Source organism: Oncorhynchus mykiss, chromosome 1, assembly GCF_057628025.1.
Source record: "Oncorhynchus mykiss isolate SJ-2025 chromosome 1, ASM5762802v1, whole genome shotgun sequence".
Taxonomy (NCBI): Eukaryota; Metazoa; Chordata; class Actinopteri; order Salmoniformes; family Salmonidae; genus Oncorhynchus; species Oncorhynchus mykiss.
This window is the reverse complement of record NC_143022.1, coordinates 77360161-77385253: the sequence shown is the minus strand read 5'-3', so window position 1 is coordinate 77385253 and position 25093 is coordinate 77360161. Positions and strand designations below refer to the sequence as shown.

General features: G+C 41.5%; 1 protein-coding gene across 3 annotated transcripts in view; it reads right to left on the bottom strand.

Annotated features, from left to right (window-relative positions):
• The window catches only part of LOC110529161 (gamma-adducin), a 40692-nt gene that overhangs the window by 7248 nt on the left and 8351 nt on the right, over nt 1-25093 (bottom strand). For 2 of the 3 annotated variants that reach the window (XM_021611311.3, XM_021611304.3), the window contains exons 2-8: nt 10556-10819; nt 6251-6395; nt 5188-5339; nt 4800-4880; nt 4011-4160; nt 3342-3485; nt 2963-3061 (exon numbers count right to left, since the gene is read on the bottom strand). In XM_021611311.3, the coding sequence (XP_021466986.3) occupies nt 2963-3061; nt 3342-3485; nt 4011-4160; nt 4800-4880; nt 5188-5339; nt 6251-6395; nt 10556-10819 (1035 nt within the window). Of the gene's footprint in view, nt 1-2962; nt 3062-3341; nt 3486-4010; nt 4161-4799; nt 4881-5187; nt 5340-6250; nt 6396-10555; nt 10820-12167; nt 12455-25093 lie in introns of those variants that run through there. The other variant, XM_021611296.3, reaches the window with a different exon arrangement.

The window sequence follows — 25093 nt, the reverse complement described above, 5'->3', positions numbered from 1 at the left end:
TTTGTTTTAACAGATGTCTGACTTATCACAAATGTCTCTTTCATGCAGAGAATGTAACACCATTCAATTGGAAAACGACCAACACCAAGTTTGATTCCTTTCCAAAACCAGGGACCATTTTTCTTTACATGAGGGAAACCATTCTACAAGTATAACCCAGTGATTTATACAGTATATACACTAGGGATGCACAATATATCAGTAAGCATATTGGAATCGGCCGACATCAGCTAAAAATTCCAACACCGTCATTGGCCTGATGTCTAGTTTAACAGCGATGTGCAAAACCGATGTCAAAGCGGACGTGCAAACCTATATAAACGTAGGTAGATGACGTAATGATGCCACGAAAAATACAGCGCTACACAGCATTCCTAACCTCGCCCACAATGTCTGCTGTGTGGATCTATTTTGAAGTTCAGCGACTACTTAGAACAAAAGCATTAAAAAACTAAGCGCATACTTCCAACAACGAACAAGTTCGAGTTGAGAAGTCATTTGAAAGAGTAAGAAAATGTCAGCGAGACAACTCAAAGGCGAAATCCATTAACGGCAAGATAATGGAATTCATTGCCCTTGACAATCAATCTTTCTCTGTTGTGGATGATGTTGGCTTTCGCTGACTGGTCGAGCACCTCGAGCCCCGGTACACACTACCAAGTAGGCGCTATTTTTCAGATGTAGCCCTAATGGAGTTACACAGTATTGTTGAAACACATCCATGAGCGTCACTGCTATTAGCTTCACGACTGACATTTGGACCAGCGATGTCAGCCCCATGAGCATGCCGAGTCTGACAGCACAGTGGGTCGACAAGGATTTCGTACTGAGGAAAGCCGCTCATGGTTCTCATACCACTTCTGCCATTTCAATGGCATTTGAGAGCATGTTTGAAACATGAACACACTCCTCGCTCCATTCGAACAACTGGCTCGAGAAATAAGCTCATCAACTGCTTCTGCAGCAGACGTAATACCCTCTGTCACGGTATTGAAATGCCTGCTCAACAAAACTGCCGAAAGACCGTGAGGTTAAACTTGCAAAGGTATTCTACTAGAGGCTGTGAACAAGCGATTCGGTGGCATTCTCTCTGAGCCTCTTTACTGTGTCACCACTATGCTCGATGCTAGGTACAAGGACCGCTACTTCGATGCAGACAAGAAACAGGGTTTACGTGTTTGTTTGCTACAAACACAGCTGGACAAGATGGAAATGGACACAGTGACAGTGCGCACTGAGGAAGAGAGGCCACGGACAGACAGAGCTGAAACTTCACTGCTTGACATGTATGATGAAATACTGGTTGAGAATGAAACAACTAAACAAATGAACAACGAAACAGCCCAGCAAGTAAGTGAAATAGGTTTTGATTATGTTTTAATGGTAATGGAGACATACGTAAATGCCAACAAAATAACTTTTTGGTCAGTGTGTGTGTTTCAACTATTTAACTTAACTAGAATGCTTAAAATATTTAATATCGGTTATCGGTATCGGGTTTATGGCAAGGAAAATATTGGATATTGGTACATACCTAATATACACTATATATACAAAGTATGTGGACACCCCTTTAAATGAGTGGATTCAGATATTTCAGCCACAGCCGTTGCGGACAGGTGTATAAAAATCGAGCCCACAGCCACGCAATCTCCATAGACAAACATTGGCAGTAGAATGGCCTTACTGAAGAGCTCAGTGACTTTCAACATGGCACCATCATAGGATGCCACCTTTTCAAGTTAGTTCGTCAAATTTCTGCCCTGGTCAACTGTATGTCCTGTTAATGTGAAGTGGAAATGTCTAGGAGCAACAACAGCTCAGCCGCAAAGTGGTAGGCCACACAAGCTCACACAATGGGACCACTGAGTACTGAAGCACGCAGCACATAAAAATTGTCCATCCTAGGTTGCAACACTCACTACCGAAACACTAAATTCGAAACGGCATCTGGAAGCAACGTAAGCACAATAACTGCTTGTCGGGAGCTTCATGAAATAGGTTTCCATGGCTGAGCAGCCACACACAAACCTAAGATCCCCATGCGCAATGCCAAGCGTCGGCTCGAGTGGTGTACAGCTCGCCGCCATTGGAATATGGAGCAGTGGAAATGCGTTTTCTGGAGTGATGAGTCACGCTTCACCATCTGGCAGTCCGACAGACAAATTTGGGTTTGGCGGATGCCAGGATAACACTACCTGCACGAATGCATAGTGCCAACAGTAAAGTTTGGAGGAGGAGGAATAATTGTCTTGGGCTGTTTTTCAAGGTTCAGGCTAGGCCCCATAGTTCCAGTGAAGGGAAATATTAATGCTAGAGCATACAATGACATTCTAGATGATTCTGTGCTTCCAACTTCATGGCAACAGTTTGGGAAAGGCCCTTTCCTGTTTCAGCATGGCAATGCCCCAAAGTGAGGTCCATACAGAAATGGTTTGTCGAGATCTGTGTGGAAGAACTTGACTGGCCTGCAGAGCCCTGACCTCAACCCCATCGAACACCTTCGGGATGAATTGGAAGGCCGACTGCGAGCCAGGCCTAATCACGCAACAGTGCCTGACCTCACTAATGCTCTTGTGGCTGAATGGAAGCAAGTCCCCGCAGCAATGTTCCAACATCTAGTGGAAAGCCTTCCCAGAAGAGTAGAGGCTGTTATAACAGCAATGGGGGGGACCAACTCCATACTAATGCCAATGATTTTGGAATGAGATGTTCGACAAGCATGTGTCCACATACTTTTGGTCATGTAGTGTAAAAGTAGTTATTAATTTAATACATACGGATGTGTTTAGACCACACAGGTTAAGTGAAGCAAAATAACACATATATTCTGTATATTGGATCGCAACACACCCTCATCGAATTTACATGACAAGAACACAGAAATAGCAGTGAACTAACTATTTCATGACCTATACAATGATGTGGTAGAACAAGTGTGGCTGATGAATTAAAGTGTTACCTGGACTTCACAAGCCTGCTGTGAGTGGTAAATGTAGTGGAAAGCCTCCTCTATGGTTTCCCCCAGAGCAACCAGGCCATGGTTCCTCAGAACAAGCACCTGCAAAAAGATGAAGCGCGGTATAACAACAAGTTCAAAGGTGAAATGAACAAGTGAATACAAATACATGAAAAAAAAATTGAAGTGAAAACAACTTCCAGTAACACATTACATTTAGAATGTTCTTATACCTGTGTAAAAACACCAATTACTACAGTATCAAAACAGATTAAATGGCAGGCAGTCTAATCTCCATGGTGATTGAATTCTGTGTGTTCTGTTTCTATGTATGGCACACACTACAATACCTGTCGGTGTTGTTAAGGAAACCAATAGTTACCTTGGCAGTGGGCCCTAGGGCTTTCTGGAACTCCACCTTCTCGTCTTGATCATCCAAAAAGCCTTGGTAACTGAAGTATGCAACATCGCCCAGAACCAGAGCCTCTTGGGAAATTGGCAAGATGCCACATTTCATTGAGGACACCTGTAAATTCAGGATAAAAGCAACCGTGACAATGCTGCGTCAACAACAACTACCTAAAAGGCACCTTTTATTTTATTTCCGGCTGGTAAAATATCAGACATATTGCATGAACCATAAGAGACGACCTCAAAAGGCAACAGTACTAGTACATTAGGTGTATTTACAGTACAAACAATAATGAAACCAAGAGGTTTCTCTTAATTATAAACTGAGTGGTTCGAGCCCTGAATATTGATTGGCAGACAGCCGTGGAAAATCAGACCGTATAACACGGGTATGACAAAACATTTATTTTTACTGCTCTTGGCAACCAGTTTATAATAGCAATAAGGCCCCTTGGGGGTTGTGATATATGGCCAATATATCACGGCTAAAGGCTGTGTCCGCGGTGCGGCGTGCATAAGAACAGCCCTTAGCCCTGGTATACTGGCCATATACCACACCCCCTCGGGCCTTATTGGTTGCCATTGAGTATCATGGCAAGGTGACATGGCCACTCATTGAGTTTTAGTTGAGTGTACTCACTGCAGCGGTGGCAGAGGTGTGGATGTGTATGATACACCTGATGTCAGGGCGCATGGAATAGATAGCAGAGTGAGGGCTGAAGCCAAAGTGGTCCACCTCCAGGTAGGTGGATCCCTGGTCTACCACATCACCAATCATGTTCACTTTCACCTGGAAACAGACCAGGACACAATATCAGTAGGGCTACCATGGCAACCAGATACTGAGTCGGATACAAAGCCGCACAACTGTATTGGGAATTATTCCAACTCACTGTAGGCCGTCAGTGTATATAAGAATGTTCTTAACGGACTAGTTCAATAAAAACATTTTAGACTGTGCTACCATATTGCTGCACTATTAAAATAGATTCATTATTCCACTCTTGTTTTTTCTTATTGGAATTAAACTATATTCCGTTGTTATTATGATGATACTGCAAGAGGATTACAAGTAATCTAGTTATCATTCTATTGGGACTTAGCGCTCCATCAATACTGTAACTATTGGCAACTACATGCTGAAAAACATCCATTCAACAAAACTGTAATTTCTCCTTGACCCCTTGGTGAAGTAGAGTGAGGCGTGTCTCAGCATACCCAGAGGCTGTCTGGGTGGCTGGTTATTGATTATGTGGCCATGTCAATAGTCTGAACACATATTCTGCATGATTCACATCTCAATGCGGTTTTCTGGATACTGTTGATAATGATAGTGTTGTTCACCCACTGGAGAAAAGCACAAAATGTTATTTTCTATGGTAGTTCTAAGAAATCTGGAATATGAAAATGCATGCACTATTATACCTACCAGACTGCCAGCCGTCACTTCAGTGAAAGAGAGCCCTTGTGGGATGATAAGAACATGGTCTTGTTCTTTGCTAACCCGGACCTGTACAAGGAAAAGGTCAAAAAGCAAAATGTCAAAAGGCATTTCCAAGAACAACATCGCACCGGTTACATACAGTAAACTGGATGTAGGCTATTCTCAAGATAAAAATGGCTAGACTATTTATTTGTACTTCAACAATGCTTGAAAATTGCTCAAATAAAGTGTATTGGGTGACTGAGGACTCTGTGTGTCGTTTTGACATGCCTACAGTAATCACAATTCCTACTGTGCTTATAATGCTACATTAAGTTTGTGTTACATGTAAGTAGAGAGGTCTAATAAGATTTTTAATGAGGGTAATACTCACAGTAATGTATGAGCTGGTGAAATGGGCCCAGCTGAAGAGGTCCACCAGTCTGTAGACACTGGCTAGCTTACAGCGACACTGTTTCTCCCCTTTAGTAAAGGATGCAGACTCTACCCCATAGAGGTCATTGACCGGGGTGACCATCCCTAGGTCTGGAGAAAACACATGCATTCATAGTGAACTGTGACAAGAGCACAGTGACTAACATCCCACAGCCTTTGTAACAACCACCACAAATGACAGCTTTCTTTGTGTCTAAACAAGCTGGCGTGTTAACCATTCATACTACTTCAGAGATATAACATTCATGAATGTTCATGAAACAAGAACATTCTTCATGTTGAAGTTGCATTATGACACGGTCAATGTCATTTGCTTTCTCTTTGGTTTGAGCTTACAAGCACCACCTATGCTTACTTGTTTAACTCGAGCAGTTCTAAATGGTCCTGCCTCTCTCTTACAACATTTAGTTGAAATGATTGCTATAAATAAATGTCTTCCTCATAAACTCACTACATCTCAGCATCCCATGGTTAACTTTTGGATCATAAAATAAGCTGTTCTCAGTACTTCTCATAAGAGCTCTGAGTAGTACATATTTTTCCTACTGTATAAGGGCATTGGACAAACCGGAACCCTATTCTTTTACAAGTACTTTAGGAGGGACTGTTGATTTATAAAGAGACAGTTCTGCCTCCATTACCTCAAAGCCATAGGAGACGACAGTTCATTTTACATTTCCTAACAGTCACAGTAAACATTCCTAGTGTTTTTAAAATGGAACTTTTTAGCCCTAGGGTTCATAGTGACCTCCATTGAAAGACGGAGGGCAACATCATTTACGCTCCAGACAGCTGTAATTCATTATAAATTCGGGAACATTTGGTTCACTTCGGAATGTGGTTAACATGTAATTGAGCAGAATTTTGCTACATTAGGGCTCTCAATGTCACAGGTTTTTGTGAATTCCATGCCCCAGAACGTTGACAATGCAGAGAGAATCAGGATGCGTCACTGAAAGACTATGCAGAATGCGCAGACCTACACGCACACAGCTACTTACTGAGAGGAGATGTGAAGGAGCCTGGCCCTCCCATTGAACTGGCCATGATCAGATCAGCTATCTGCCTCAGAGCCAGCAGCCCTGTTGGATTATTGCCCTTCGTCATCTGATCCTGGATCAGTCCTTCCAGTTCATCCTTAAACACCTGGAAACCAAACAATGACACACCTTGGAATCCATAACTCAGTGAAAATAGTACCACTGGCCACTGATCAATGCTTACCACTCCAGGATAGTGGTCACAGGTCACAAAAAAAATGAGGAAAGGATGTTAGCTGGGTCATTCTTACTCTGCAGTGCCTTTTCTGTCCCTAGGAAATATAATTTCTTATTTAGTGTAAAATGTGGATTTAAATATAAAGGTCAGGTGTCCTTTACCTTAAAAACACCAAAATATGGATCCTGAAAGGAAAATGTATGCATTTTAAACACTTTTTGTCCATGGATGTAGGAACTTTTGCTGTCCACAGGTGTTATTTATCAACTTCCACAAGAAATATAAGGCATGAAATAAATCAAGTCTTTCTTCATTATTTTATAGTCCTAGTTAAAGTCTCTTTCATCAATAACTTTTTTTTTCTTCAGGATTATTGTATTTATTATAATAATTTTATTTAAGATTTTCTATGTCCCTGATACCACTTTCCACCCTGTTAGTTTGTTGTTTTCTTAAACGGAGAAGTACAACCTCTTCCTACAATGACCCCACATTCAGGAAGTGTTATAATTTATTTGGTGGGAAACTATGGTGCAAAGCTAAATAAACATAAACACCCAGTTTTATCTATTTATCCATGTTTCATGTTGTTAGTCTGTATGTCCCACTCAAATGTCCCCCCTGTTAGGCTAAATTATATATAGAAATATATTATTCAACTGCTGGTATGGTCTGTGTATTTACGCAATACTTTTCACCTTGACCCTGTTCCAATTCCATGTCTATTCAGCCGTTCGCATTAGGACAGGGTGCACAGTGTACTCTCAGGCCTAACGAGGCCCTCCTTATTACAAGTTTACACAAATCACATTAGAGGTTTCTAAACCCCTCTTTATGTCCATGTGAATAGAGGTGACTGGGAGGTAGCCCTCCCATTAAGTCAGCCTATTAATTTATGCTCACAGTATTGTTGTGAATCTTGGGTATCCTTTCCAAAAAAGACGATTATTCTGCAAGCCTCTTTGGTGCAACGCCAGCATTCCACACCATCTCAGAGCGGTTCCCATGGTGATGAGCTAAGTTCCACTTGTTGGGGTCTGTTATGCAATCACAGATGAGCGTGGGCTCATCAATTTTTTTTTTACAGGCATGTGTTTGTTGCATCTCCTAGCAGCCTCTCTAACCACATTTTACTGCTTGATTATCTGCCTCTCTGATTCACAATGGCATATATGATGCATTTATCATCAGTGCGTGTAGGCAACATTTTCTGCTTATACTCAAGGGTTTTAGTCAAATAGGAATACATACAGTGGATGCCAATACTTCTTCTGTTCATGCCTATATGTTGTTCTCTCCATTTGATTTAATTAAAGGCCCAGTGCAGTCAAAAACATGATTGTCTTGTGTTATACATATATATTTCCACACTATGATGTTGAAATAATACTGTAAAATTGTAAAAAGGATGATAATGCCCTTTTAGTGTAAGAGCTGTTTGAAAAAAAAAAAAAAAAACACCTGAAATTTCAGCATGTTTTGTTGGGATGGCATTTTGGCCTGCCTGGTGACATCACCAGGTGGTAAATTAGTAGACCAATAAGAAAAAGTTCCAAACATAGAAATAGATTGAATAGATGGGCGTCCCCATTCAAGTCATTGATGGCATAATGGGTGGACTTTGCGAGTGTACCCATACGAGCAAAGCAGGAAGTAAAAGCAGGAACTGTACCCATAAATCTGTGCTGTGATTTGTTGAATCAACTCAACTGACATTACAAAAAATACATTCCATTACATGAGGCACATCAGTTAGAATGAACAATCTACATTACCACAGAAATTATTGCATAACAATACCAGGCAGCCATTATCACATGATACTAAGTAATTCCCATCGACCACACCCACAAATTGGGGGAAACCCTCCAAAAAATTATATTGACCCCCATTGTAAGAGACAACTTCGTCGTAGATTTTTTGTTATACAAAAAGAACAAAACATGTCGAAGAGTTGCTGTGTTGTTCAATGTACATGTAACCAGCTAAAAAAATCCAGACCTAAAGGTTCGCAATGCTCTCACGTAGGGAAATGGAGCCTTTGAGAAGAACCCTGTGACCTCAGGGCTATTCAGCGTGGAAGAGTGGGAAATGTGGGGACCCGTTGTCCAAGTAGGCTACATGTAACTAACTATATGTGTGGAAAGCATTTCCCCACAGGTAAGACATTTAACTTGTTTAGTATAGACCGTTTGTAACTCCACTCACTAGTAGATGTATAGTCCGTTTGTGTTGTTGGTCTTGGCTGGCTAGCTAGCACTCACGTGGCTGCTAGCAACATCAAAGTTGTACTTTTCTTAAAATCTAGTTTTGTAATTGACTAAAACAAGCAGACAACAATAAAATGTAAACTTTTTTTTTGCTGTGCACCAATGGGGTAACCTAGGTAACCACAGGTTGTTTCCCCACAAATTGCCTGGGCTAGAGGTTCTAAGCCCATTATGTTTTCCAAACCTCTCTGCCAATAACAGCTAGTTTTCATTCTTCCCCTCCCCACCCAGACCACTCCCTGACAGTCCTAGCAAAATTCTTGCTTGAGAAAATGGCTCTTTGCTAAGAAGCTATTTTTTGATCATTTCTGACCATTTTAATTGAAAACAATCACGGTAAGATACTTAACTGTTACCCAGAATTTTTTTGAAATGTAAATAAAAATGGCTGCATTGGACCTTTAATAATGCTAAACTGTGAACTTGGTCAGGCAATGTATATTAAAGCTGACATTTATTTTTGGACTGGTTAATATTTAACATTGTTTCCTCTGACAGTAGCACATTTCACTTCATTGGAACAAATATTAACACTGTACAAACATGGTGTCAGTTGATTCAATGTTTTGCCACCATTGCTGGTCTGACCAATCGGAATCCACACTTCAAGATTGTTTTGATCATGCGGATTGGGACATGTTCCGGGTAGCCTCAGAGAATAATATTGACGTATACGCTGATTCGGTGAGTGAGTTTATACGGAAGTGCATAGATGTTGTACCTACTGTGACTATTAAAACCTACCCTGACCAGAAACCGTGGATAGATGGAGTCAATCACGTAAAACTGAAAGCACGAACCACCGCATTTAACCATGGAAAGGTGACTGGGAATATGGCCGAATACAAACAGTGTAGTTATTCCCTCTGCAAGGCAATCAAACAAGCAAAATGTCAGTATAGAGTAGAGGTCGACCGAATAATCGGCATTAATTAGAGCCAATTTCAAGTTTTCAGAACAAATCGGCCCTTTTGGATGCCGATTATGGCCGATTAGATCGCAATCCATGGGGAAACTGCATGGCAGGCTGACCACCTGCTACACGAGTGCAGCGTCAAAAGGACCGTGTGGCTGCAAGGAGCCAAGGTAAGTTGCTGTCTAGCATTAAACTCATCTTATAAAAAACAATCAATCTTCACATTATCACTAGTTAACTACACGTGGTTGATGATATTACTAGGTTAACTAGCTTGTCCTGTTCATTTATCATTGAATCACAGCCTACTTTAACTTTGCCAAACAGGTGACAATTTAACAAAATCGCATTCGTTGCACAAATGTACCTAACCATAAACATCAATGCCTTTCTTAAAACTAATACACAGAAGTCTATTTTTTTTTTAAAAACCTGCATATTTAGTTAAAATAAATGCATGTTAGCAGGCAATATTAACTAGGGAAATTGTGTCACTTCTCTTGCATTCAGTGCAAGCAGAGTCTTGCTATTGCATCTTGCCTATGCCTCTGTCATTGCTCATCCATATATTTATATATTCCTATTCCATTCCTTAGATTTGTGTGTATTCAGTAGTTGTTGTGGAATTGTTAGATTACTTGTTGGTTATTACTGCATTGTCGGAACTAGAAGCACAAGCATTTCACTACACTCACAATAACATCTGCTAACCATGTGTATATGACCAATAACATTTGATTTGATGAAAACATCAATGGTGTAGTGTTTCTACAAGAGCCAACAACATAGGCCTGGATCTCAAAGAGCAAACCTTTTCAGGCCATTTGATGATCTCCAACCAGATAATGAAAGTGACTGTACTGTGTACACACATTAACATAGACAGAGAACAAGCAACATACTGGACTCTGTAGAATCTGAGTGACTCTCTTCTTCTGCTCCATCATGTTGAAGTCCTGCTGTATTTCAGGCGACATGTTCCTGCTGCGGAGGTACTCAGGGTCGCTCTCATCCACCCGGTCAAAGTACCTCTCCTTGGAGTCTGTGCTGGATAGGGACAGGGTCATGGACCCAACAGCCTGTCTGATCTCCACCAAACTCATACTGTCCAAATCTTCAGGATCACGCCTCACCTGCCACACTGCAGGACAGATGGCTCTGGGAATCTGTTGGGGACAGACCAAAACTTCAGTTTCTCACCAGAGCTAGTCAAGTGGGGCCAGATGTTGAAAATGTATGTATTTCACAGGAAACTTGATTGATACTAAATCAGTTCATTTTATTGCTGAGGAAATCTAATTGGAGGCTTACACCAAGTTGCACACACACACAATTTGGGCTACTGAGTGGCGCAGCGGTCTAAGGCACTGCATCTCAGTGCTAGAGGCACCACTACAGACCCTGGTTCGATTCCAGGCTGTATCACAACCAGACGTGATTGGGAGTCCCATAGGGTGGCGCACAATTGGCCCAGCGTCATTAGGGTTTGGCCGGGGTAGGCCGACATTGTAAATAAGAATTTGTTCTTAACTGACTTACCTAGTTAAATAAAGATTAAATAAAATAAAAAAAAACCTCTAACCACTATCTCTGCAGGCAGACAGAGAATCCCGTGTCAACTGTAATCTGTGAGGGAAGGAAACTACAACCACTGTCGTGCCAACAGCCATAAAGCATGTCAATAAAACATCATAGGGGTGCTTTGTGTTACCACCTCATGTAAATCAACTAGTTTTAGGGTAGTTAGCACCTCGGGTGTTAAAGTAACAGCCATTGGGGTGGTGGGCAATATACTTTTTTGTTGTTGCTCTACTATGCCTGATCAATGTCAGGGTCGTCAGCACGTTCTTATCAACACAACTAGATGTGATGAAGTCTGGACAAAAATTGTGGCAACAAATATTTTTACTCGTTTTACAGTGTCAAACGTGGGCTATTCAATGTACTTTTTCTGCCAAAGATAACTTAAACTGTTATCTGAAGATAACATACAGTAATTACAGAAAACATCAGCAGAGCATTTCCTGTATTGTACCCATAGAATAACTAATGATGGGGGGCTTCTAATCTAAATAAATGGTAAATTAATTCAACCATATGTTCAAAAAGGAGTAAAACTGCTAATTCGTACTGGCAAGCAGCATACAGAGGCACTCAATAGAGTTAACGCTTAAAATCACCTCCAACAATGTGATGTGATGGAAGAGCAGACTAACAATTGCATGCATGAGATCAATCAAAAGTTTAACGAAGATAATCTCTATTTCCAGAGAGTTGAGTATGTATATTTTGGACGTAGTCGAGTATACTTAGAAAACTCGAATTCGGCTACTTCATTGAGGAGCGCATCAAGACAAAAAGTTGAAAATGCATGCCAATTTATAGTCGACATCGACTAGTGACTTTCACCTTCCATGAATATTATCAAGACGCAGAGTGCTACAACACTTTGCACAAAACCAGTCCCCAGGAAACAGACAACATAGTATGCAGTAACTATTTGAAACATCAAACCTTTTTGGCAGTGATCGTATCCTCGTAGGCTATCTAACCGAAGAAGAAACCACAGTCCTGGACAGAATTAGAATTCAAAGATCGAGAGGGAAAAGTGTTAAATGTATTCCAGATTTCGATGCATTCTGACTGCACTGGTGTAAAAAATTAATCCGTATGTGCATTGTAGCTAGTGAATATCTAAACAGCTATGTGTGCACGATGGAGTACGTCCGCGTGTTGAGTGTGGGCATACTGTACTCTCTTTGGAGTGGGTGTGTTTGTGTAGGGAAAAAGGGAAAAGAGAGACCATGTGACTTCTCATATCCGCCTACTAATTTGCCAATTTGGCGGGACAAAAAAAAGGAAATTCGCCCCCCCCCCTCAATCCAAACGAATTCAACTCATGATCAATTTTATTTTATTTATTTTTATTTTACCTTTATTTTACTAGGCAAGTCAGTTAAGAACAAATTCTTATTTTCAATGACGGCCTAGGAACAGTGGGTTAACTGCCTGTTCCGGGGCAGAATGACAGATTTGTACCTTGTCAGCTCGGGGGTTTGAACTTGCAACCTTCCAGTAACTAGTCCAACGCTCTAACCACTAGGCTACCCTGCCTAGACTGACTTCGGTAACAGTAGGCTAATTACATATAAAGTGAAGTGAAACTCAGTTATGTTATCAAGACCTCCAATAGGCTACAGTAAAACAGATCATGAATAGATCGTATTGCTGGACTAATTTCCTGAATATTTATACTTATAACAATGGGAATAGGAATGATGTCACTGTTGGGAAAAGTGTGTGTGCACGTGAGTGTGTGTGTGTGTGTGTGTGTGTGTAAATGCGTATGTGTATGACGATCTTGAAAATAACCATCCGCTATTTAATTTCATGAATAATTGAGAAATATGCCTTTCCCATGGCCTTGCAGAAGAGGTTGACGTTAAGTCTTTGGCCAAACATTACCAACAAATAAAACTTAAAAACCTCAACGTGCAGTGTATCTCCCCTGACGAATACAGTAAAAAAGTGAATGCAGGCAGTAAGTAGTAGGCTGGTGGTTTGCTCTGTGGCCCAGTGGAAGCAATGCAACACAAATGTTCACATATGCATGCCTCAATAATACACATTACAGGATTGTCCCTTCAGTTCACAGTGATCAGACATCCTTTTAGGAACAGTATTGTGTATGTGTCACACTGAAATAATTCCATTTCCACAATCTTGGATTTGTCAGAATATGATTTCACCTACAAAGCACTTTGAAGGGCAACACATTGCATACAATTGCATCACTTACTGAGAGAGCACGAGTCTAGACATCATAGCTACATTTGATCTGTTTCTTGAATAATCTGACTATTCTATAAATACAATTGACACCAAGTCTAACTCTCAAGGGTATATTTCACAACTCTCAGAACTTTAGATTGAAAAATGGTGTATCAAATGGACAACATTAATTTCCTGTGCCATAGAGGGCACACATAGACATCACATTTCAAACAACAACATAGTGATATGCCCCTCAAGCACTGGTGGGATTGTGCAGATATCGTGTTGATTAGCCTACAAACATAGATCAAATTATTCCAGTTCTAGTCAACGGTTGAATTAATTAGGAACATTTAAAAAATAGAAATTACAGTTCATTACCTCTTCAGATTGATGTAAACATTTTATTCCTTACTTGAATTAAATTTAATTGTATATTCTGGCATCCTTTTAAAACTATATTTTGACTAAACTCTAGCCCCTGTTTTGGTCCCTTGGGAATGTGGTTCACTAGCCCATTCAGGAAATAATACTACTTAACTCTATTAACTCTGTTAATGAACTCCCACTCTGGGTTGTGTCCTAACCACTCGCAAAACAGTTTTGTTCTGAGAAATTAAAATGGCTTTGTTGCACAAAAATAGAAATAAGATTGACACAAAAGTTGGTAGAACACAAACACAAAGACATACAAATTACAACAAATCATTGATGTGCTCTGCCAACTTGTAGGAGCAATTAATAACACTGACTTACTATACGAACACAGATGCACTCACTCCCACGCAAACATACACAGAAAGTTTAGAGTAGAATTTGGTCTCCAAATGCACCAAACGTAAACATTTCTTGCTGCACCAAGGACCTCTAACCTATCGGTTCAAAAGGTGACACACACACACACACACACACACACACACTCGGGGAGAGGAAGCAGAGTGGAGTCTCCACGGCGAGGCAGATACGGGGACATATGGGTTGATTTAATGAAAAGCAGAACATTCTCACTGCAGAGTTGTGTGACCCTTCAACTCCCAAAGGCTAGCATGGTTTCAACCCTGCCTGCACACTACACTAAACATGTAGTGCACATACACACACATACTCAGCATCCTCCCACTGAACCCTTACATTCTCTGTAACTCTATTTTGACTTTTTAAACAGGGCAATCCCTCTCGTGTAGCATTGACCAGATGTCTTGTGTTATTACTAGAGATCATATTCATAAACAGTAAGAAACATGTATCAGAAACACAAGCATACCCCTTTCTTATGATTGATTACTAAGGGCCTAAATACAATCCTCCAAAACACATAAAGGAAAATTCCACTCAAAAACAATATATTGTTATTTGTTTCATTAGCCCATTGTTGACATAGTCCCAAAATGTTTTGCTTGTCAGCAAACAAGTTTTCATGAAGAACTGAGGAAACCCACATTATCTTAGGATAACAACTAGAGAGATAACAGCACAAAAGCGTTTATGAGATTCTACGTCATCCCTGACATGAACTTGACCTCACTCCTTGGCAGAGGGAACCATATAAAAGGCTGATTTATAGAATAAAATGGGTTCACAGTAACAAGTCTCACTGCTCTTCCAAAGGCTTCCAATGAACTTCCAAGATGTCCACTCTAACATTATTAACAAGTAGAAGGAGTCAAAGGAGATGATTTTGGACTACAGGAAAAAGAGGACCGAGCACTCCCCCATTCTCATCGACGGGGCTGCAGTGGAGCAGGTTGAGAGCGTCAAGTTCCTTGGTGTCCACTTCACCAACAAACTAACATGGTCCAAGCACACCAAGACAGTCTTGAAGAGGGCACGACAAAACCTATTCCCCCTCAGGAGACTGAAAAGATTTGGCATGGGTCCTCAGATCCTCAAAAGCTTCTACAGCTGCACCATCGAGAGCATCCTGACTGGTTGCATCACTGCCTGGTATGGCAACTGCTCGGCCTCTGACCGCAAGGCATTACAGAGGGTAGTGTGAACGATCCAGTACATCACTGGGGCCAAGCTCCCTGCCATCCAGGACCTCTATACAAGGCGGTGTCAGAGGAAGGCCCTAAAAATTGTCAAAGACTAGGCTACCCCAGTCATAGACTGTTCTTTCTGCTACCGCACAGCAAGCGGTACCGGAGCACTAAGTCTAGGTCCAAGAGGCTTCTAAACAGCTTCTACCCCCAAGCCATAAGACTGCTGAACATCTAGTCAAATGGCTACCCAGACTATTTGCAGCCCCCCCCCCCCACTCCCTCTTTACACCACTGTTACTCTATGTTGTCATCTATGCATAGTCACTTTTAATAACTCTTCCTACAAGTACAAACTACCTCAACTAGCCGGTGCCCCGCACATTGACTCTGTATCAGTACACCCCTGTATATAGTCTCACTATTTTTATTTTACTGCTGCTCTTTAATTTCTTGTTACTTTTATCTCTTATTCTTATTCAAACTATTTTAAACTGCAATGTTGGTTAGGGGCTCATAAGTAAGAATTTCACTGTAAGGTCTACAACTGTTGTATTAGGGGCATGTGACAAATAAAATTAGATTTGTTTTGACTCTAGACTCATCGCAAAGTTATGCATTTACACACAGAACCACTGAATAAAACTTGTGCGTCAATCTAAGTAACATAATTGTAAAAATCCCCGTCAAAATCCGTAAATTTAAGCTCGAAATATCAGTATTTTTGCAATACACTGCATCCGCCTATGTCGGTTTTCCGCATCTGTGGTGGAAGGTGGAAGGTGGCCGAGCTCCAGCGGTGTTTGTCAGACCATGAGACATCCCAAAAATCGGTCTTCTCATGAAAACACATGTAGCTTTCAAACGGTTTGGCCTACAAACTAGTATGACCACTCCATGGAAAGGGGAGACTCCCACAAGTGTCACGGGACTCGTTTGAAGGTAACCCATACAAACAAATGGAAGTATGTTTTGTGCCAACAAGAATAAGGGGTTAATTATGTGTCCATAAAAACACAAATTTCCTTAGCTTTCTTATATCTCCTAGATATAGGACAGACACTTCAAAACCTTATACCTTATGATTTATTTTTAGACGGTCTTTTTTGCCATTTATGAATGTGTTATTCAATGCGTTTCTCTGGGCTATAGTAGTAAATGCCAAATTCAATATTTTATAAAATATTTTTTATATATTTTGGGGGGATACCTAAAGGGGTCCTAAAATTCAAAATGTAATAGCTAACTGATCCATATTATGACCATCTTAAAACAATTCCATATGTTAGCTTAGTAAACCCCATGCCCCCTCCCCCTACCACCCAAACGGCTTAGACTTTTAGATTGGTAACACGTGAATGGCACATATCCACTCCAGAAGATGCAATATGCTGCACGTCTTTTGGGTCAGTTATGTGGTTTGTTTTTTTCTGTTCTCATTCTCAAAATGTGCATAATAACTTCCAACCAGTGTTTTTTTACAACTCACAAAATAATTGTGAAAGCAAAAGTTTGGCAGGAATTCAATTAGATTTCAGCTTTAATGAATCACTGGATCAGAACTCTGGCAGGCAAGACATACAGTAGTATATCCTAATAAACTGACTGTAATGGCAACTAAAATCATTAATTTATACCTTTCTCTCCATTTGGTTCTTGTCACCATGTGTTAATTTAGCCTTTTTGTTTTCTTTAGCTGTTTTTCCCATCAGAGCATCTAACTCAACACAGCATTGGTCAAACAGGAATGTTTTGGCCAGTGTTTTTACTTACTCTGTCAGTAATTGATTGGTTCTCACAAGAACTCTTGATGAAAATAGTTTTTCTATTTCAGTGTTCACATTTTATTTTCATCATTTTCTAACAGACTTTTATTTATCAAGCTATGCTAATAGTAATTACTGTACTAATCTGAAATGTAACACAACATTAACTATCAATGAATCTAATCATGGAATCTCCTTCACATACTCCGCCAAATGTTTCTAGCTGACAAGACTTCTGGTTCGTTGGAGGCAATTAAAGTTTATAGGCATTATTATTATGTCTGTTGCTCAAACTGAGGAAATCATTTCCACATCATGGTGGCTGTCAACGTAAGTGTGGGGATAATGAGAAAAACGACATGTCTTCACAGGAAGCTTCATGGTGAACTCTGGGCTTCCAGCCAGAAAATCATCTGTTTGTCATCGCAGAGAAAGAAAGAAGAGAGCGAGAATCCTAATAATGTAGACCAGCCAGCCATATCTTCCCCCAAACTTCCTTTTTCAATTAATCAATCACATTTTCTTTATAAAGCCATTTTTACATCAGCAGTTGTCACAAAGTCCTTTTCAGGGGGAGTCTAGGTGTCTTGGAGGTGGAAACATCCTATTCTCATCAGTCAATATTACAGGTCATGTTGCCTTCTTGAATGATTATTCCTGCCGTCAGAGCAAAATGTTAAAGGTCATATCCCCTTATCAACCATTCGCATTTGCTCCACGTCATATCTGTTGATTTTCTTATGTCTAGTTAATGACTCTTTAAAGACTGAAAGGGCAACTTTTCTCTCTAGGGTCTATGAAATATTTCCAGAGACTTTTACGTCCATGTCTGTCCCCTCCCCTACCTCAATTTATGGTAATTATCCTTTGGCCTCTGTGATGGGGAACACCATATTTTATTATCAACAAAAGAACCTTTGACCCTAACCCAACTAATTGATACCAACTGTTGAGAACCAACAGACACCAAAAATAAAATGTGTTGTTTATGAGTTAATTTGATACAGTAAAATATCCCACCGCATAGTTTCAGAGTTTGAGGAAATGGATACCTCATCGAATTTCACCAACAGCACCTTCAAGTCGATTCCACTGAGAAAAAATATCCATCAACAACAGCTCTCTCAAGAGAATACCACCATGGACCAATGTTGAACAACTTCACAACTCCCTAGATACAGTATGCATAAACATGAACATTCTTAACCTTGACACATTTGCTTTGAGAGCGTCTTAGCCACTGAATTTGTTACCCACTTCAAGCCTTTTTGTAAGTAATGAAATAGGATTAAGCCTCTGTAATGCTGATTAAATTGATACCTCACTGTAAATGGGTGGTGCACAGCTTTCTCATATAATGGAAATTTAGATAATTTCCCCCAAGAGCCTTATGTAATAACCAAGTCAGTGTCAAAGGCCTGAGAACCGTCTATTTCTGAAACCCTATTTCAGGATATTGAACACTGCATAGCTTAACTGAAGGCTACTCCTGCCTTTGGTCTGAGCTATTGTTCCCCCTTGTAGTGTTCTAAGTTTACTGTCAAATGCACAAACAAGAGAACTACTTTTACAAACATTTACATGTATGCTGAACTCTATAATATGAAGAACATGCTATATGGGAACCTAATCATATGGAATTTCTAAATAATAAACCCTCTGACTGCAAGTCTATCTTTTCAATACAATCACACTACTTATGAATATGCATTGTACTCACTAGACTTGAACATGGTTCTGCTATTCACTTTAGCAGTGTGGGTGATAAGCAGCAATACACATGTACAGGCAACTAGGGACCTGGAGCAATTTACATTGCTGCAGTCAGAACAGTATTTTCCACAGCTTTATATAGAATTTAAAACTGACAGATACAACACATACATAATGACTAGGAGAGAGGATTAAGCTGGATGGGGGAGAATTAGGAGACGGCCAAGCTTTGTTTATTTACAGTACATGGAGGACCTGGCAGAGACTGGACTGGCCTCTATTGCCTCCATCATAGGATGTGGTCTAGGGTGCGGCTGACTATTGGGCTGGAGTAAGGGTCTGGCCTAGTTTAACTCCTGGTGGGTTTATCATATAAAACTAGACCATGGGAAGATGAAGCTGAAAGCTAAAACATATACACTGAGTGTACAAAACATTAAGGACACCTGTTCTTTCCAGGACATAGACTCCAGGCGAATCCAGGTGAAAGCTATGACTCTTTATTGATGTCACTTGTTAAATCCACTTTAAACAGTGTAGATGAAGGGGAGGAGACAGGCTTAAGCCTTGATACAATTGAGACATAGATTGTGTAGGTGTGGCATTCAGAGGGTGAATGAGCAAGACAAAAAATTGAAGGGCCTTTGTACGGGGTATGGTAGTAGGTGCCGGGAGCATCGGTTTGTGTCAAGAACTGCAACGCTGCTGAGTTTTTCATGCTCAACAGTTTCCCGTGTGTATCAAGAATGATCCACCACCCAAAGCACATCCAGCCAATTTGACACAACTGTGGGAAGCATTGGAGTCAACATGGGCCAGCATCCCCGTGGAACGCTTTCGACACCTTGTTAAGTCCATGCCCTGATGAAATGAGGCTCTTCAGAGGGCAAAAGAGGGTGCAACTCAATATTAGGAAGGTGTTCTTAACGTTTTGTGCACTCAGTGTTTACATAAATAACTTTACTTTTAAGAACATGGCAACTATTTGAGTAAAATTCATGGCTAAAGAGACTTGTGTTGTGTAGAAAATATCCAATATGTTCCAAATGATGTCTTTCTCATTATGATATACTGCATCTGTCCCTCCCACTCCCTATTTTGCCGAAACATTGCTTAAACTTGACAAATTAATTGATAATGCTCAATTACATGGTTAAAATGGTTTGGGTCACGACCCACTGCATGTGAACGTGATGGGTGTCTGAAAACCTACATTAAAGGACACAATTAGCTATGAAATCTTGCATGTCTCAATTCCACTACACACGCCTACCCAATGTATAATATTTCTAGAGAGATAGACATTCATTGAAACAGCTGTTGGTAACTTAATTAACTCAGCATCTGGAACTGATGAGGTTCTGGTCACAGAAAGACCAGACAAACAATCAAAAATATATCTCGGCAAGATTGTTAAAACAGCTTTAACTATAGAGTACATCAGCAAAAAAGACATCTAGATGGTTCTTACCTAAGAAGGGGTACCATAGCATCTCTGGCAAATCTGACCATAACTCTATCCTCCTGATTCCTGCTTACAGGTAAAAACTCAAACAAAATCTAACAGTATTGTGCTCAATACGGAACTGGTGCGATGAAGTGGATGCTAAGCTACATTGTGACACCAGCCTACCAGACAAGTTAAATGCCTTCCATGCTCGCTTCGAGGCAAGCAACATTGAACAATGCATGAGAGCACCAGCTGTTCCAGATGACTGAGTGATCTCGCTCTCCGTAGCCGATGTGCGCAAGAACTTTAAACAGGTTAACATTCACAAGGCCACGGGGCCAGATGGATTACCAGGACGAGTACTCAGAGCATGCATTGATCAGCTAGAAAGTGTCTTCACTGACATTTTCAACCTCTCCCTGACTCTGTCTGTAATACCTACATTTTCCAAGCAGACCACCATAGTCTCTGTGCCCAAGAACGCTAAGGTAACCTGTCCAAATGACTATTGCCCTGTAGCACTGACATTCCAGACATCCTAAACCCACTCCAATTCTCATATGATGCAATCTCTATTGCACCCCACACTGCCTTTTCCCACCTGGAAAGGAGGATGTTAGAATGTTGTTCATTGACTACAGCTCAGTGTTCAACACCATAGTGCACTCCAAGCTTATCACTAAGCTCAGGACCCCAGGACTGAACACCTCCCTCTACAACTGGATCCTGGACTTCCTGAATGGCCGCCCCCAGGTGGTGAGAGTAGGCAACAATACATCAGCAACACTGGCCCACAACATGGGGGTCCCTCAGGGGTGCATTCTTTGTTCCCTACTGTACTCCCTGTTCACCCACGACTGTGTGGCCGTGCATGACTCCAACACCATCATTAAGTTTGCTGACGACACGACGGCGGAAGGCCTGACCACCGTCGACGAAAAGAAAGCCAATAAGGATGAGGGCAGTGACCTAGTAGCCAGGACACCAACCTTTCCCTCAACGTCAGCACGACAAAGGAGTGGTTCTTCGACTACAGGAAACAGAGGGCGAGCACATCCCCACATTGGCTGTAGTGGAGTGGGTTGAGAGCTTCAAGTCCATATTACTAATGAATTAAGATGGTCCACAGAGACATCAACACAGTCATGACGAATTTATTTTAAATTAATTTTATTTCACCTTTATTTAACCAGGTAGGCTAGTTGAGAACAAGTTCTCATTTGCAACTGCGACCTGGCCAAGATAAAGCATAGCAATTCGACACATACAACAACACAGAGTTACACATGGAATAAACAAAACATACAGTCAATAATACAGTAGAACAAAATAAAACAAAAAGTCTATATACAGTGAGTGCAAATGAGGTAAGATAAGGTAGTTAAGGCAATAAATAGGCCATGGTGGTGAAGTAATTACAATATAGCAATTAAACACTGGAATGGTAGATGTGCAGAAGATGAATGTGCAAGTAGAGATACTGGGGTACAAAGGAGCAGGTGGTGATGTAATTACAATATAGCAATTAAACACTGGAATGGTAGATGTGCAGAAGATGAATGTGCAAGTAGAGATACTGGGGTGCAAAGGAGCAATATAAATAAATAAATACTGTATGGGGATGAGGTAGGTAGATAGATGGGCTATGTACAGGTGCAGTGATCTGTGAGCTGCTCTGACAGCTGGTGCTTGAAGCTAGTGAGGGAGATATGAGTCTCCAGCTTCAGAGATTTTTGCAGTTCATTCCAGTCATTGGCAGCAGAGAACTGGAAGGAATGACGACCAAAGGAGGAATTGACTTTGGGGGTGACCAGTGAGATATACCTGCTGTAGCGCGTGCTACGAGTGGGTGCTGCTATGGTGACCAGTGAGCTGAGATAAGGCGGGGCTTTACCTAGCAGAGACTTGTAGATAACCTGTAGCCAGTGGGTTTGGCGACGCATATGAAGCGAGGGCCAACCAACGAGAGCGTACAGGTCGCAATGGTGGGTAGTGTATGGGGCTTTGGTGACAAAACGGATGGCACTGTGATAGATTGCATCCAGTTTGTTGGGTAGAGTGTTGGAGGCTATTTTATAGATGACATCGCCGAAGTCGAGGATCGGTAGGATGGTCAGTTTTACGAGGGTATGTTTGGCAGCATGAGTGAAGGATGCTTTGTTGCGATATAGGAAGCCAATTCTAGATTTAATTTTGGATTGGAGATGCTTAATGTGAGTCTGGAAGGAGAGTTTACAGTCTAACCAGACACCTAGGTATTTGTAGTTGTCTACGTATTCTAAGTCAGAGCCATCCAGAGTAGTGATACTGGACAGCGAGCAGGTGCGGGCAGTGATTGGTTGAATAGCATGCATTTAGTTTCCCCTGCGTTTAAGAGCAGTTGGAGGCCACGGAAGGAGTTGTGTGGCATTGAAGCTTGTCTGGAGGTTAGTTAACAGAGTGTCCAAAGAGGGGCCAGAAGTATACAGAATGGTGTTGTTTGCGTAGAGGTGTATCAGATAATCACCAGCAGCAAGAGCAACATCATTGATGTATACAGAGAAGAGTCGGCCCGAGGATTGAACCCTGTGGCACCCCCATAGAGACTGCCAGAGGTCCAGACAACAGGCCCTCCGATTTGACACACTGGACTCTATCAGAGAAGTAGTTGGTAAACTAGGCGAGGCAATCATTTGAGAAACCAAGGCTGTCGAGTCTGCCAATAAGAATGTGGGGATTGACAGAGTCGAAAGCCTTGGCCAGGTCGATGAATACGGCTGCACAGTAATGTCTCTTATCGATGTCGGTTATGATGTCGTTTAGGACCTTGACCATGGCTGAGGTGCACCCATGACCAGCTCTGAAACCAGATTGCATAGCGGAGAAGGTACGGTGGGATTCGAAATGGTCGGTAATCTGTTTGTTAACTTGGCTTTCGAAGACCTTAGAAAGACAGGGTAGGATAGATATAGGTCTGTAGCAGTTTGGGTCTAGAGTGTCACCCGCTTTGAAGAGGGGGATGACTGCGGCAGCTTTCCAATCTTTGGGAATCTCAGACGATACGAAAGAGTGGTTGAACAGGCTTGTAATAGGAGTTGCAACAATTTCGGCAGATCATTTTAGAAAGAGAGGGTCCAGATTGTCTAGCCCGGCTGATTTGTAGGGGTCCAGATTTTGCAGCTCTTTCAGAACATCAGCTATCTGGATTTGGGTTAAGGAGAAATTGTGGGGGCTTTGGCGAGTTGCTGTGGAGGGTGCCGGGCAGAGTACTGGGGTAGGGGTAGCCAGGATGGAAAGCTTGGCCAGCCGCAGAGAAATGCTTATTGAAATTCTCAATTATAATGGTTTTATCGGTGGTGACAGTGTTTCCTAGCCTCAGAGCAGTGGGCAGCTGGGAGGAGGTGCTCTTATTCTCCATGGTCTTTGCAGTGTCCCAGAATCTTTTTGAGTTAGTACTACAGGATGCAAATTTCTGTTTGAAAAAGCTAGCCGTAGCTTTCCAAACTGCCTGTGTATATTTGTTCCTAACTTCCCTGAAAAGTTGCATTTCACGGGGGCTATTCGATGGTAATGCAGAACGCCACAGGATGTTTTTGTGCTGGTCAAGGGCAGACAGGTCTGGAGTGAACCAAGGACTATATCTATTCCTAGTTCTACATTTTTTGAATGGGGCATGCTTATTTAAGATGGTGAAGAAGGCACTTTTAAAGAATAGCCAGGCATAATCTACTGACGAGATGGTCAATGTCATTCCAGGATACCCCGGCCAGGTTAGAAAGGCCTGCTCGCAGAAGTGTTTTAAGGAGTGTTTGACAGTGATGAGTGGAGGCCGTTTGACCGCTGACCCATTACGGATGCAGGCAATGAGGCAGTGATAGCTGAGATCTTGATTGAAAACAGTAGAGGTGTATTTGGAGGGTGAGTTAGTTAGGATGACATCTATGAGGGTGCCCGTGTTTACGGATTTGGAGTTGTACCTGGTAGGTTCATTGATAATTTGTGTGAGATTGAGGGCATCAAGCTTGGATTGTAGGATGGCCGGGGTGTTAAGCATGTCCCAGTTTAGGTCACCTAGTAGCACGAGCTCAGAAGATAGATGGGGGGCAATCAATTCACATATGGAATCGAGGGCACAACTTGGGGCAGAGGGAGGCCTTTAGCAAGCGGCAACAGTGAGTGACTTGTTTCTGGCAAGGTGAATTTTTAGAAGTAGAAGCTCGAATTGTTTGGGTACAGACTTGGATAGTAATACAGAACTCTGCAGGCTATCTTTGCAGTAGATTGCAACACTGCCCCCTTTGGCAGTTCTATCTTGACGGAAAATGCTATAGTTAGCGATGGAGATTTCAAGGTTTTTGGCTGTTTTACTAAGCCAGGATTCAGACACGACTAAGACATCCGTGTTAGCAGAGTGTGCTAAAGCAGTGAGCAAAACAAACTTAGGGAGTAGGCTTCTAATGTTAACATGCATGAAACCAAGGCTTTTAGGGTTACAGAAGTCAACAAATGAGAGCACCTGGGGAGTGGGAGTGGAGCTAGGCACTGCAGGACCTGGATTAACCTCTACATCCCCAGAGGAACAGAGGAGAATTAGGATAAGGGTACGGCTAAATGCTATACGAACTGGCCGTCTATCACGTTCAGAACAGAGAGTAAAAGGATCAGGTTTCCGGGCACGATAGCATAGATTCAAGGCATAGTGTACAGACAAAGGTAAGGTAGGATGTGAGTACATTGGAGGTAAATCTAGGCATTGAGAAATTATGAGAGAGACATAGT